The sequence below is a fragment of the Grammomys surdaster genome, unplaced genomic scaffold, assembly GCF_004785775.1.
Source record: "Grammomys surdaster isolate TR1022 unplaced genomic scaffold, NIH_TR_1.0 211, whole genome shotgun sequence".
In the NCBI taxonomy this organism is placed as follows: Eukaryota; Metazoa; Chordata; class Mammalia; order Rodentia; family Muridae; genus Grammomys; species Grammomys surdaster.
In genome coordinates, this window is record NW_021604656.1 from 257717 (window position 1) to 273370 (window position 15654).

At 48.5% G+C, this 15654-nt stretch overlaps 1 protein-coding gene across 1 annotated transcript; it reads left to right on the forward strand.

The window, feature by feature from the left end:
* Window positions 1–10001: 10001 nt before the first annotated feature.
* Nxnl2 (nucleoredoxin like 2) lies at window positions 10002–15420 on the forward strand. The gene is made up of 2 exons (XM_028772119.1): window positions 10002–10598; window positions 14838–15420. The coding sequence occupies exons 1-2, from the start codon at window positions 10297–10299 to the stop codon at window positions 15004–15006; spliced, it is 471 nt and encodes a 156-aa protein (XP_028627952.1). The 5' UTR covers window positions 10002–10296; the 3' UTR covers window positions 15007–15420.
* Window positions 15421–15654: the final 234 nt, after the last annotated feature.

Below are 15654 nucleotides of genomic sequence, written 5' to 3' on the forward strand. Positions count from 1 at the left end.
CTGCATTGGGTGTCTACCTGTAATCCAGTTCCAGGGGCGGGGGGCTCTGAGAGCCAGCCCTCTGGTCTCCCCTGGCACCTGCAGTCATGTCTACACACTCACATATAATTCTAAAAGGGAATACAGAAACTATTTAAGGAGGGTCCAGTTGTGGCTAAAGGATTTTAATAGTGATGAGATCAACAGTTTTAAGCTTTTGAACAAAATAGGCAGCTCTCTAGAAAAAGTGGTAATGAAAAAAATCACAGTATCAAATATAATGTAAAAGGCCCTCACACAGGCTTGTAGCTGTTATACTTAATCGCAAAAACCTGTCCATAGAGGCGGAACTAAACAAGGGCCCGGAGAGGTGTGGACTAGGAGCTGCTCTCGAACAGTGTTATGATCGTCAGCGAGATGCACACTAACCACAAAAGCAACCCACCGATCCCAGGTTCCACTCAATTATGCTAGTTTTAGTCGTGAGTCTGGGGACAAACCTTGAAGAAAGCAAGGCAGAGCTTTCAGTGGGGGAGAAAACACAGGAAGGCCAGGAGTCACACAGGAGACCAACCTTTTTGATGACCCTGAAATTTTAGATCTGAAAGAATTTTAGATACTAGACTGAATGTAGCCCAGGATAGCCTCAGGCTCAGTGCATAACCAAGGATGATCTTAAGTTTCTGCTCCTCTTGCCTTTACCTTCACCACACCAAGTTCATGGAGCGCTGAGTAAGAACTCCAATCTGCAGATGTACATCCGTTCTGTAGCCCTTGACTTTTTATGAAGTTTGTGAGTATATCTCAAGAGAGTCTGAGCGGGCCAGTGGTATTTCCTCTTTTTCAGCAACTTAGCTGTTGAAGATGACTTTGGGTTCCTAATTCTATCCTGATCCCTGGTCTCTCTGGCACGGTTGGGAGGCACGACAGGGCAGGGGTTGGTACCTTAGGAGCTTCCGGAAGCACAGAGAATACCCTTCAGGTCATAGGGCCTAAGCCCGAGAGACATTTTTAGCCTGAATGTTCCAGCGACCTCAGTGCCCCATCAGGACTCAAAACAACCTGGGGCTCTGTGTTCAAGGCTTGCTTGGCTTTCAGGAGGCTCTGATTTTGAGTCCCCCAACACTGCAAAAACAAAAGCAAGACGTCTCTAGCTTCTCAGGTCATGAAGGGACCCAGCTCCCCTTCCATAGCACTCCCTCCCATATGAGTGTTGGATCTTATTTTTACTTTTTCCCCACTAGGGAAAACCATCTTCTCCTTAGAGAGTCAATTACTGGCAAGCTGGTGTTTGGCAGAGCAGAACTATTTCATGTGTTTGCGTTAGTGGGGGTGGGGAGAGCAGGCGGGAAAAGGGAAAGGAGGAGAGTGGGGTGAGGCAAAAACTTCCTGCAGTGGATTCTGGTATAGAGGGAGATGACGGTGTAGTTTATGCTATTAGGATGCTGGTCCTGCTTTCATACTGTGCTTGCCTTCGGAAGCTGCTCTATAGCTGTTGGCTGAGTCTCAGTAACTCCCAAGAGACTGCCATCTACGCATAGAAACTGTTTTCCGACCTGCAAGCTTCAAGTATGATGCGGCTGGAGAGAAGTCCCCAGGCAGAGCTTGGGTGCCCCCAGGCCAGCCTATGGCCTCTTTGTAACAAACAACCTAGCCTCAGCTCAGGTCCTGCTCCACTCGGCTGTGCCCAAGACTCTTGAGTCAGGATTGTCATTTGCCAGAGCAGTAGTCTGTCATCCTGGGTTGGAGGATGAAGACAGTGACTCTAGTGAGCCTGGAAGGTAGACATCAGTACAGCTGGCTGGGGCCAGAAGAAAAGGGGTTGATTGTTCACGGAGGATGATTCCCCTGGGCTGAGTAGGACCCCTAGAGCCTGAGAAGATTGTCATCAGCACACCACCAATCTGCACTGGGAAGATGTCGAGTTCTTGGATCTGTGTAAAAATGTATCCAAACTCTGTTTTGTTTGAAGAATGCCACGGGATCTCAGACAACAAATAACATCACTTGTTTTTCTTGAATTGATGGGCACATGCCGGGCGGTGGTGGCGCACACCTTTAATCCCAGCTCTTGGGAAGCAGAGGCAGGCGGATTTCTTAGTTTGAGGCCAGCCTGGTCTACAGAGTGAGTTCCAGGACAGCCAGGACTACACAGAGAAACCCTGTCTCGAAAAACAAAACAAAACAAAACAAAAAAAGAATTGATGGGCCCAGTGTATCTCATCCCTGAGATAATGTCCTAAGGCTAAATATGCATACTTCCCATACCAATTGTGATTCAAGATAAGATGTCACTGGCAACTCAGTTACACACGTGTGTTTCCTTAAGAAAGCCATCGGACAGTCCCTGACGATGTGGTCCTACTGCAGGGCACATAGTATTCCTGTGTCTGTGGCACGGCGTTTGTGGTATCAGCCATGGAAACGTCTTGGCACAGTGCATCTGTCTGTGCTGTGGTGTTTGTCCGAGAATCATCCAGTGATTGTTAACAGCAAGCAGTACAGTGTCACTGACTTGATTTAGATCCTACCAGCTCTTTCTCCAGCATGGCTTCTCTATTATCAAGGTGAGCCTAGGCAGGAGAAAGGAGGCAAATATGTTAGTAGTGTTTAGAAAACTCTTCTGCCCCTGAAAACCACCTCTGTGGGGTAATTAAAACATCAGCAAAGACTTATAAAAACTCAGTTTTCCCTCTCGGCTCTAGGCTCCTGGAATAATGACGCTGAGACTCAAAGTAAATACAGACGTCTTGGCCATAAGCTTTGTTGGTTCCCCAATTAGATTATAACTTAATATCCCATTTATTATTCTAACCTGTTTTCTACCACGTGGCTGGTTACCTCTGCTCAGCTCCCATCTTCTGTCCTCCCTGTTCCCTGGGCTCCTTCCCCTTGCTTGGCTTTCCCAGAATCCAGTCTCTCTACTGGATATGCCACCTTCTATTCCCTGCCTGAGCTTATAGGCCAATCTGCTTTATTTGACAGGTGAAGCTTCCAAACAGACACAAGAGATTCCTTCTACAAAGGCTTGACAGAACACATTTGAAGACTGTCTGGGGAGATCATTAGAGGACAGGTCACATGACTTACTGAATTTTGAGGCTTAGCAATGTCACGTTCAGGCAGATATCTTTGAAAACCTTCTTGACTTTTTCCTATACTCATATAGCATCTCCAGTATCACATCCTCACACAGCATTCAAAGTCAGGAAGGAGACAGAAGATGGTTCGGCAGTGAGGTCCTTGCTGTCAAGCCTGATGACCTGAGTTAATCCTGGGACCCACATGGTAGGTGAGAACTGACTCCTGCCAATTGTCCTTTGACATTCACCTCCCACCAGATTAAAAAAAAACAACATAAAATCAGAATAAAATAAAGTCCAGAGGACTGTACCAGTCAAAGGATTCTTTTTGATGTTTTTATTAGCATGCACTAATTACACATAATAATGTGTTTATTACAGCATTTTCATACTTGTATATAGTATATTTCAATCCTAGTCTTCCTCATGAAGCTTTCTTGTCCACCTTCCATTCCTTCCCAACTAGTCCCTAGGGCATTGTTACTCTTACAGCAGGGACTGAAGCATCATTCTGAAAGAATGGATACCCCACTGACCAAGCCTGAGGGAAACACAAAGAGCCTGTGCTATCCTGTGCTATCCTGCCTGTGCATGTGACAGACTTAGATCACTGTATTCGTGGAAGACCACAAGCCCTTATTCAGTGAAGTGCGTTGGGGCTTCAATGGTTCTCGTGAGTTTCTTAAGGATTTATCTTTAATTATGTATAGATATATGTCTGTGTGTATGTGCATGTGAGTGCAAGTGCCTGCCAAGGTCAGAGGTATCTATCTATCTATCTATCTATCTATCTATCTATCTATCTATCATCCATCTATCCATCTGTTTGTATGTGTTTCTAATGTTGGGAACCCAACTCGTGCCCTCTAGAAAATCATTCCCCTCATTCATTCATTCATTCATTCATTCATTCATCATTCATCCATTTATTATCCCTTGGTTTATTCTTGTGATGCTAGGCATGGAGCCCAGGGCTCTGCGCATGCTCGACAAGGACTCCACCACTGAGCAGCACTGCAGCAGCTTATTCCTCATTTTCAGTAAGTATCCATGGCTGATTTTGTAATTTCTGTTTTCAAAGAGAAGAGTTATATCTATGTTATCATTTTGTTTTAAACAAGGTCTTGCTATGTCACCCAATTGAGCCTCAATCTCTTAGCAATTTTCCTGTCTTCCCCTCTTCAGGATTGCAGCTAAGTACCACCGTGCCCAGCCACAGCCCGCGCGCACACACACACACACACATTTTTTTTTTTAATTTATTATATGTAAGTACACTGTAGCTGTCTTCAGACACCCATAGGAAGGCATCAGATCTCATTACAGATGGATGGTTGTGAGCCACCATGTGGTTGCTGGGATTTGAACCCATGACCTCCAGAAGAACAGTCAGTGCTCTTAACCACTGAGCCATCTCACCAGCCCCCTACACACATTTTTAATGAAACTCCTTATAGTTTTAAGACAGAGTCCCATGTGTCCCAGGCTGGCCTTGAGCTCACTATGTAGCCAAAAATGATCTCGAAGTTCTGATCCCCTCCTCTATGTTCCACGTGCTAGGAATACAGGATTGTACCAGCACACCCAGTTTGCAAGGTGCTGGAGGTTGAACCCAGGGCCTCATGCGTACTAGGCAAGCACTCCATCAGCCCACGAGGAACATAATCTGTGCTGCAGCTAGAGGGACGCCGAGGTGCCATGGCCTTTGACAAATGCTAAAGAGAGAGGAACTGGAGTCTGAAGGTACCACTGACAGACTCTTCAGTAGTGAAGAAGAGCTAAGTCTGAATATAAGGGCAGATGGGACTTCTGACCAAGGCTGATAGGGGAAAAGTAACTGGGACACCAAGGGTGTGTGTGTGCGCTTGTAAGAGTGATGTGCCAGGATTCTTCTCTGAGACAAGCCTCTTGGTGAATCTGATGGACTATGAGGAAGGAGTAAGTCAAAACAGGTTTCTTGTCCACAGTAATGGCTCTCGTGACATTTTTCATTTTATGCACGTTCTGTACTTTGGCCATATCTACCCTCTCTCCTCCTTTTGCAGCCACTCGGCTTCATCATGAGCCTACATTCCAATGGTATTTATCATCTTAAGTCACCCCTCTCTCCCCTCCCCAGCCCTGATCTGATTAAGCTTCTGCTCTCTTAATATTTCACTATAGGCATGAACTCAGCACAGTCTGTGGTATTTGTCTGTGTGTTCCAGTCATGAAGACCTCACATGGTCAATTCCTGCGCACCCACGCCATATCCATGAAGGGAAATAACTCAGACATGAATATTTAAAGCCAGGAAATTCAGTGTGGTGTCTGTACCCTGGTGTCTAATTTGTTTGCTAATCAGATAAAAATCTCATAATTATGTTTGTATATTCATAAGCAGTTCTCGAGAAATAACTGGGTTACTATTATGTGTATACACATTCTGGGGCGATGGCTCTTGCTGAGCCCACTTAATGGTGTTCTTGCCGAAGGCAGATCAAGGGAATCAGATGGCAACGGGAGATGGGTGACTTAGCAGGATTCTCTCCAAGTCTGGTTTATGCAGGCCCAGTATGGACCCAAGGAGGCCTACTTGAAAGGAGGGTTAGGAAGGACTTCTAAAGCTCAGAGCAATATTTTTCACAGTCCTGGGGATGGACCCCAGAGCCCTGCACATGCTAAGCAAACACTCTAGCTACGCACATCGCCCTGAGTCTCAGTGGGAGCCTTTTATAAACACAGTGGATAGTCTAAATCACTCCTTAAACTCAAGTCTGTTTCCACTGCTTCTGTCTTACTCCCCAAACGCCGGATGAAGATAGTTAGTTGCTCCTGACAAGAATGGGGGAAAGAGCTGGGCGGTGGTGGCACACACCTTTAATCCCAGCTCTTGGGAGGCAGAGGCAGGAGGATTTCTGAGTTCGAGGCTAGCCTGGTCTACAGAGTGAGTTCCAGGACAGCCAGGGCTACACAGAGAAACCCTGTCTCGAAAAACCAAAAAAAAAAAAGAATGGGGGGAAAGAGCAAAGCACCCACAAGCCCTGTGGCTTCTGATCAGAAATCTGAACAGTTTATGCTGACATCCAGTGACCTTCTGGCTGCATCAAAACAGAGTCCCTGTTACTGCAAGAACGAATGGTCTTTAGGTGTCTACCTTGGAAGACCAAAACTGAGACTCCCTGGTAACTTGTATCTGCACCTACAAGCAAGTGGAATTTGAATTAGTCTCTTCTACTCCAAACCTGCTGCCAGTGACGCTCCTCCATTGCTGGTTCCAGTTTCACCAGCTACTACTTGTGGAGCTGAACCTCCTATGGCCTTGGTGGCAGGATGAGAGGTAAGGATCCTAGAGAGGGAGGCTGCTCGTGCCATCCCTAAAGCCCATTCCCTGAGATCATGCAGGGCAGGCTAGGATTAGCCAAAGTCTGGTGTGAACTTATTTGTCCTCACTCTTGCTCCCACCTTAGTTGAGAGGGCAGGACTGGGGGCAGATGGCAGCAGTGTGTAGCTGGGGGTGGGGTAGGGGTTCAAGGTGGTCCCTTTGAAGACTGGCTTCTTTGGGGTGGTCAGCAGAGACCTTAAGAAGTGGGACTCCACTGTCCAGCTCTCTGGGCACACTCGAAGGAGCTCCTTGTAGCTTTCCACACACAAGTTCACACCAGGCATACGTCCTGCGGAGTGGGATGGGGTGAGCTGTCTCTTTAAGGATCACAGTGCTCCAGAGGACTGACTCCTTTGCTTTGAGTACCTGGCTTCCCACAGCACACGGGAGCGTGATGAGCAAGTTTCTGAGCTGGGCCGTACTCTTTCTTACAAGGTATGCTTCTGCTTCAGTTCATGTCTAGTGCCCTCTCTCCTGCCTACCATCCCATTCTGGAGGTTTTGCTTATGTCAGGCCTCTGCACACAAAGTATAAACTGCTCATGACTCCTTTCAGCTCCTTCCAGTTGTCTATGCCTTTCCTCCTTCCAAAAGTGTCGTGAACCATCACGGAACAGCGCCTCGGTCCCGTCAACTTCCCTGGCTAAGCCCACTTGACCAACACACCAGATAGGCTAAGCCGTCGGGAGAAGGCCTCCAGCTATTTCCGTCTTACTCAGTGCTGAGATGTGAAGGCTCTGTTCCCTAGGGGTCTCTCACCTCGCCCATCTGGACCCCTCTGGCCACTGAACATTAAGTCACATTCCTCCCCCCACTGCCTCTTTCCTACAATGTTCAAAATACCTCCCACCTATTCCTTCATTTTGTTTTTTAAATAAGATCTTAAGTAGCCAGGCTGGCCTCAAACTCATACAAAGTGGAGGATGACTTTGCACTGATTCTCCTGCCTCCCCCTCCCAAGAACATGCCCCCACACCTGGTTTCTAGTGAGCTGGGATGAAGCCCAGGGCCTTGTGCACATTAGACACTCACTCTATCAACTGAGCAATGTTCCCAGCCCTGCTTCAGTTTCCTTCTTTGGATCAGAAGGCAATCTGGAGATTAGTCCAGATAGAAAGACAGGAAACAGCTAAGCAGCCGTGGGAAAGGACGAGCCCCATACCCTCACCACCTGTGTCTGGCTAAGAGTTTTGACACAGCTCACTGGAGATGCACCCACACAGAAACTACACACCAAAAGAACACTCCCTCACTGAAAATATCACAGGATTAAGCCACTTGGTGAACCGTGCTCAAGATCAAAACAGGCCTGGATCTTCCTGTGACCTTGAATAGCAAGATTACTTTGATTTTAAAAAGTTTTTTTTGGTTTGAAAGGTTTATATTAACCAATTCTTCCCCTCAGATACAAGCCTGTCTGTGAATCACCTTATAATTTTACCTATAGGAAAAAAAAATTGTGTTGAGCTTAGCCTGTATTAAGAGGCCTTCCTGCTCTTGCAGAAGATTAGGGTCCCATTCCAAGAGCCCACATTCCATGGCTCACAACTGAGTCTTCTAGATTCTACAGGCACTGGTACAACCAAAAGACACAGAAATAATTCTGAAATAAACCTTTTTCTTAAAACCCCACATCTTACAAGGAAATAAGACCAACAACACTTTTTAAAAGTTTCCCCCAGCCTTTGGTAAATGGAGAACATTTTAACATTGGAACACCGGATGTTAAATCACATTTCCAATGGTTGACTCCTCATGCCTGCCCTTGACTTCGCTCAAGAGCATTAGTCATCAATAAACCTGAAGCTTTGCTTGAAGCTCTGACTCTCTGAAGTGCTGTGGTTTGCATGTAGAGGCAGGAGGCAGGAGGATAACCTTTAAGAGTAAGGTTGCTCCTTCCACTGAGATCAGGGGACCGTACACGGGTGGTCAGGCTTAGAACTTAACCACAAATAACTTAAGCCACAGAGCTAGCTTGCTGGCCCTTGAAGTTCTACACCGAAAGTCACGATCCCTCCATGTCTCTACAGAGTCCACTGAAGCTCTGAGAGGGGACTGGTCAAGTTGGGCACCCAGGCAACGTAGAGTCCCATCACCCCTGCAGAAGATAGGCTGCCTTTGCCTGGAGGGCAGCTGAAGGCTTCCAGAATCAGGCTGGACTGACATTCCATAGTGTCTGTTGAATAAGCTGCGACATGGCAGGTGCATAGAGGGAAAACACACTTTAACGGTTGATGCAGGGATACAAAAGTGAGTATTCATGAATGTGACAGAGCTGAGGGCTTTTAGTCCAACCCCACCAGGGAAAGGCAGGTGCAGCTCCCTTACTGGAGATGAACAGGTCCTTAGAGGAATACACAAGAGATGGAGGAGGCTCCGGCAGTTTGTTTTTTCCTGTTGGATGAATCTCTAGACTCTGTATTGATGGCAGTTAAGTTCAGCAAACCTACCTTGAGGTCACCATGGGGAAGCACAGAGGAAAACCTCTCCTCCGTTCGCTGTTTTCAAAAGAACTCCAAACAACCAGCGCGCCAAAGTGGCATGATCTGGGATCCTATATGCTGGTTTCCTTCACCGCCTCTAATTTTTAATAATTTCCTAAAACCTTTTTGCAATGTTTTTTTTTTTACTTATTTTTACTTTATGTATAGGAATACTTTGCCCGCCTTGTACCACATGTGTGCCTGGTGCCCACACCAGGAAGTTTTGTAAGCCATCTTGAGGATGCTGACGAAAGAACACAGGTCCTCAGCAAGAGCCGCCAGGCAGCGCTCTTAATGACCTGAGCCATCTTTCCGGCCTTTCCCACTCTTTAATTTTTAAAACACTGCTCTTGAGAGTTATTTATCTAGATCCCTAAGCTTTTAGGTGTGCCGGTATACGCTGACCCACAAGACTGCATGGCAGGGAGCTGAAACTTCCTTTCTGTAAAAACTTCTGGACCTTCACAGCGCCTGCGTATCTTTAACACTCGAGCTCTCCTCGTGCAACATTGAAACCTGCCCTCAATTTTCTTCCAGAACTCCAGGATATGGGCGGTGGAAGTACACATCCGGAACACTAGAGCCCAGGCTCCCCATAGCCGCCTATTTCGATTAGAGGCAGAACAGCCCTTTACTTTCCTCATCCCTTTCAGAGGCTCTGGGTGGATACAGTAGCTTTTAGGGAGGACTCCAGGGTAAAGGCGCAATGAGGGAACGTTTTTCTGGATTGGGAGGACCGGATTGGAGATGACCTGTTGGAGCCAGGAAACATGTAAGGCTTACCTGGGGCAGGAAAATTCTCCAGGGGAGGGTGAGGGGCATGGAGGGTGGTTGGAGAAGTGGGGGCAGTGGGCGGGGCAGAGCCTTGGTGAGACCAAGCTCTTTTGGCTGCGGAGGGGAGGGGCTGGTGGGCTGGTGGGCGGAACAGAACAGGGCAGGAGTGGATGAGAAAGGACGCGTGGGATGGGATGGGGGGCCATGGATCCGAACAAGTTTTGGGTTGCTTGTGAGCAAGACAGGCTGCCGGTGGGCGGGGCACAGGTGGGCGGGGCACAGGTGGGCGGGGCACAGGTGGGCGGGGCGGGGCCCGGGTGGTAGAATGGGTCTCCGGCAGGCAAGGCTGGATGAAATAGAGGGTGGGAGAGGTTGATGGCGTGGCTCTGCTTTTGGAGCGCAGCACCCAGCTGTCATCGCTGCAGCCGCAGCTTCTGGAGTGGCCACTGTGCTCCCTCTTCCCTCCGGCTCACGGTGAACTTCTCCAGCGGAAGGCAGGGCTGAGAGGCACCGAGTACCGAGCTAGGCTCCGTGTCCCCTTCCAGCTGACAGGTGGCCGTACAGCCCAGGGCTCGTCTCTCCACTGTGTCCTCCTCACGCCGGGCTCTGGGGCGATGGTGGACGTGCTGGGCGGGCGGCGCCTGGTGACCCGCGAGGGCACGGTGGTGGAGGCCGAGACGGCGCTGCAGAACAAGGTGGTAGGTCTGTACTTTGCGGCGGGCCGGTGCGCACCCAGCCGCGACTTCACGCCGCTGCTCTGCGACTTCTATACGGAGCTGGTGAGCGAGGCGCGGCGGCCCGCACCCTTCGAGGTGGTTTTCGTGTCGGCGGACGGCAGCGCAGAGGAGATGTTGGACTTCATGCGCGAGCTGCACGGTTCCTGGCTGGCATTGCCCTTCCACGACCCCTACCGGCAGTGAGTGGGGACTCGGGGGTCACCCGCACCGGACTGGAGCTCTGGTTCCCCTGGGGACTGCTTTCCTGCACCGTGCTGCTGTTTCAGATGCGGGTCCTTAACTTTCTATCCCGCCATTTTTTGTTTTTGTTTGTGTTTTCTTTTGTTTGTTTGTGTGTGTGTGTGTGTGTGTGTGTGGTTTTTTTTTTTTTTTGGTTCACGTCTCAATGCGGGTCAATTCCACTGAATCTTGGTTTCAGCATCTACGGGGCTCTGGCCTGCCAGCATTTTCTGCTTTTTAGGATAAGGGTTTCAGGGATCCGCATGTCTCAGGTGTCCCTGGGTCTGGTCCTGATGCTGGCTGGCATCCCTTAGCTAGGCTCTTTGATCAGGGAGATAAAGGAAGGGTGGGAAGCCACCCACCGGAAGTGGGAGCTAGGAATTCCCGCCTTGTCCACAGAGCTGCGTTGGGGGATACCCTGGGAGAAGTGGGGAGGACCTCGTAGCAGATGGAGCCAGGTACTAGCCATCTCTGTGATTTCATTTTTATCTTCAGTGATGGAGTTCCCTAACTATAACGTTTCATTAGCATGGATGCTTTCACAGTACATATGTAGAGGAACCAGGGGTAGGCAGATGTTAGAACAGGCAGGGCTTGAGAGTTTCAGGAGAAGAACCTAGAAAGAGCGAGAGGTGGGTATGGAAGGGTCCAGATGGAGTTCTCATTGCACCCTCCCCCCCCCCCCCCAGCCCTGCCCGCTTCTACAACAGATGTCAGTTTCTGGGTATCCTCTGACTCTGAGTCCTGGGTTTATCATCCAGTTGCGATGCTACCTGTGAATCCTTTTTGGAAAACGAAGCAAAGCTAACTTTGAGATATCCCATAGATTCAAAATAACTAGAAGCACCCTTATTCTCTCTGTGTGTATATATGTCTGTATGTGCATGTGCACGTGTACAAGTGTGCACTTATGGGTGCATGTCAGTAGAGATCAGAGGACAACCTCTGCTGTTATTTCTCAGATGTCACCCACCTTGCTTTTTGAGACAGGGCCTCACACTGTCCTGTAATTCACTAAGCTAGCTAGGCTACGGGGCCAGTAAGCATAGGGCATCAGTCTCTGCCTCCTCAGCCCTGGGATTATGAGTGCTCTTTATGTAGTTTTCAGGACTGAATTTATGCCCTCATGCCTGCAAAGCTCTTTACTGACTGAGCCACCTCCCTGAACTCATTCTCTTTGGTGATTCCTGGGGAGGTGGAGAACCCCTGGGAAGGTGGAGAACCCCGGGAGGCTGCTTAGCCTTGGGGCAGGTATGAGGCCTCACGCATACTAATACAGTGAAAATCCCATTGATAGTAAGTCTAAGTGACAGCCGATCGTCTTTGCGTAAGGACTCCCTTGAGAACTGCTTCAAGGGCTGTGCTTTAAAATATGACTTGACTCAGTGGGATACTCAGTTAAGTGTAGCTTTAAAGGACACACTTGTTTTGCAGTTGAGATGGTGATGGTGGCGCTAATTAGGCAGAGAACTCAGATCCCTCTGGAGACGAGGGCTCTGGGTTGCCCACGAGGATGGTAGGAAAGAAGCTGTATGGCTAAGTAAAAAGATTCACAGAGAACGGGGCTGACCTAGTCTGTGAAAGGGCTCTGTATTTATTACTTTTCTTATTGCTGTGACAAAATATTTGTTTCAAAGCAACGCAAGAGAGAATGGGGGGCTGGCTCAGCGAGTAATTGTGCAAGTATGAAGACTAAGTTCAAATCCCCAGCACTTAAACAAAAACAGACAAGGCTGCAGGTATCCCTAGCAAGGGGGGGCGGAGTCAGCCAGAAGGGGCGGAGTCAGCCAGATCCTGGGCTGCTCACTGGCCAGCCAGCCAGTCTAACTGAAACAGCCAGCTATAGTTTCCATGAGAGAACCTGTCTTAAGAGAATAACTACGACATCTGTTGCATCTCTCTGGCCTCCGAACGAACGCACAAAATTAAAGAAACTTAGGGTGGGGAGGGCTTATTTTGGTTACAGTTTGAAGGCTGATCCTTAGGGCAGAAGCATGAGGAGGTGAGTCTCTTTGTGTCTGCAGCCTGGAGCCAGAGACGAAGGAATGCTGGTGCTGAAATTTCTCCGCCTCTTTTTTCAGTCCAGGACCCCAGCCCCTGCAATGGAGCCTCACACAGTTAATGGGCTTCTTTTGACCTCGGTTAACCCAGCCTAGACATCTCCCCACAGACTTGTCCAGAGGTTTGTCTCCTAGATGATTGTAGACCCTGCCCAACTGACAATCAACAGTAACCGTGTCAGGCTCGTAGCAGTGTCGGCCGTGAGAGATCAGCATGCTGGTCTAATGCTCTGATTTCCAGATGTGGCACTGAGGAGGCGGACAGTCCAGTTCTCCTGGAGTCTGCCTTTGTGCCCTGACTGATGTCTTCTCCCAAGGGTGATTAGCAACCGACCCCAAATGTGCATTGACTACCTTGAGAAGGGTGTTCCTTTGGGGACCGTGTAGGTCTTTCTTCCTTCCTTCCCCTCTATTCTATTCCAGAGCTTTTTTGCTCCAGGTATCAGCCAATGATCTTCTGAGCACGGGATGGCCCAGCTGGGCCTTTGAGCACAGGATGGCCCAGCTGGGCCTTTGAGCACAGGATGGCCTGTTCTTCATTTCCACAGGGAGTTTCCTATTGCAAACTTAGCTATCCATCTTTGTCTCTTCCCAGTACTTACTTCCCAGTAAGGACCCCTAAAGTTGCTTTGTGTGAACCAGGAAGTAGACTATTCTGAGGGGGTTGCTGGAGCTGTGCCCTAAATTCTGCTGTTTCAGCTCAAATTTGTAGAATTAAACCATGGGCCAAAGAAAGACAGCCACCATTAGGGAGAAGTGAAAACTGTACAGACCCACTCAGGGGGTGCTCCGGAAGTTGCTGTCTGCTGTAGTAGGTAAGGCAGGACAGGAAAGGCCCCTACCAGGAAGTGAACCAGGAAGGGACCATTGTATATGTAGCTTTCCCTGGGAGGCCTCCACTACCTACTACTGTCCCTCAGTTCCTGAAGAGCAACTGAGGAAGGAAGAGGAGGAAATTTTCTTCTACCAAGAAAATCACTTGTGGCTCCATTAGACTGCTATGGGATGGCTGAAGGGAATGTCCAGAGGCCCCACCTTGTCCTCAGAATTATGCAGGTGCATTCCAGTGTAGCCCTGGCCCCCGACCCAGCAACAGATACTGTGTCCCATAGCCCATAGAGGCAGTTGTTTATTGCCTATGTCTCTGAAACAAGGTTCCGGTGCCTGGCTGGTGCTGTCCCCTCTGCCCAGGTGTTCCAATGCAGTGGCCTTGAAGAGGGCCTGCCTTAGCCTGAGGATGACTACAGGAAGAGGTGTCAGTGCTCTCTGTAGGCGTTGTCTCAGATTGAGAGTTCCCTCTTATCCCCTTCTCTGTAGCTGAGTTCATCTGTCTAGAAGTAGATTCTCCTGCCTCAGCCTCCTGAGCACTAACTTATAGACATGTGTTACCATACATGGCGGATCCAGGTCTCCAAGCAGCTGCAGCTGTTCATGCTACAGGCTGCCACTCCCATGAGAACCCTTGAAGAGCTTACAGTGACCTCACTGCAATGCTGCTTCTCATAGTCTGGGATATGGGCAGAGTCCATGGTGCCTAGCAGGCATTTTCCCCTCCCCATGCCAGCCCAGCCTCTAATCTGCCTTCTGGGACGTTGCTGGGTGTTGGGGACACCTCTCTTTTTAGCTGACATGTTTAGAGTGGTAGAAAAGTAGACCAGTCTGGACTTCATTTCTTGGGTAGACAGTGGCTTAGGGCTCTCTGATTCAGATTTCTAGTTCTCCCTGGTGTCCACTTCACAGGCTCCTGACACCAAAGCAGCTCCTTTCTGGCACTGCCTTGTTCCAAGTCCTTTCTAGAGGATGTCTTATGTTCTCCCTGTGTTGCTCAAGCTGGTCTCATATGTACTAGCTAAAGTAACCCCTCTGCCTCAGCCTCTTGAGAGGCTGGAACTACAGGCAACTTTGAATAATTGTATTCTTAGTTCCATAAAAGTTTGATCATATCTTCAGCTTGATATTTATATAGTATAGTTGTCCCTTGGTATCTGAAGGGAATTAGCTCCTGGATTCCCTGTGATTGCTGAAACCAATGGACCTTCACATCCCTATATAAAATGGCAGCGTTTGTACACAACCTACAAACAGCCCCTTTCGTTTCAGACCTGCAGCAGTGCTAACCCTTTGCCCTTCTGCCCTCAGTGAACTGAAGAAGAGGTATGACATCAATGTCATCCCCAGACTCGTGGTCATCAAGCAGAATGGAGCTGTCATCACCAACAAAGGGCGGAAGCAGATCCGGGAGCGTGGGCTGGCTTGCTTTCAGAACTGGGTGGAAGCAGCTGATATTTTCCAAAACTTCTTGGGGTGACTCTGGAGGGACCAGGGCAGGTGCTGGAAGTGCAGGGTAACCTGCCTTCAAAGAGGGCTTGACTGGTTCTCTTCTCTGTTGGGGGATGTCGTAGCAGAGGCGCCAACCTGTGGCAGAGAGCAGAAACTGCTCAGGAAAGAACTACGCCCACCCTCTGTGGGTCCTAGAGCTCCTTCGGAGTGACCGCTTATTTCTTATAACCTATCTCCACCAGTGCCTAGGCTCCAGGACACGTCGGCCGTGAGTTCTCCAAGACCTATGAAAGATGCTCTTTCCTTCAGGCTTTGGTAAATTGACCTATGAGGTGATGCATTTTCTGATGACCTGTCCCATTTTAGTGATGCTTTGGTAAACGTTTATTACTTGAGTTTGTAGACTGTGTAATTTAATAAACCAACACTCACATTTCCAGCAGCTCTGATGTCCTTCTTCTCCTTTCAAACCAATTACCAACAGAGGGGCACGCCAGTAAATACCGTGCTTACTCTGTTCTTTTATCTGAGGGGGTTTGCTACCTTTTTGGAAGATTTTCCTTTTCTTTCTTTCTTTCTTTCTTTCTTTCTTTCTTTCTTTCTTTTTTTTTCTTTTTCTTTTTCTTTCTTTCTTTCTTTCTTTTTTTTTTTTTTTTTCTTTTTTTTTTTTTTTTGA

What these genes read in the sequence shown, in the direction of transcription:
- Nxnl2 (XM_028772119.1), top strand. Translation starts at nt 10,297, where the DNA reads ATGGTGGACGTGCTGGGCGGGCGGCGCCTGGTGACCCGCGAGGGCACG. An exon ending in TTCCACGACCCCTACCGGCA is followed by an intron (nt 10,599 to 14,837) that starts GTGAGTGGGGAC and finishes TTCTGCCCTCAG; the next exon opens with TGAACTGAAGAAGAGGTATG.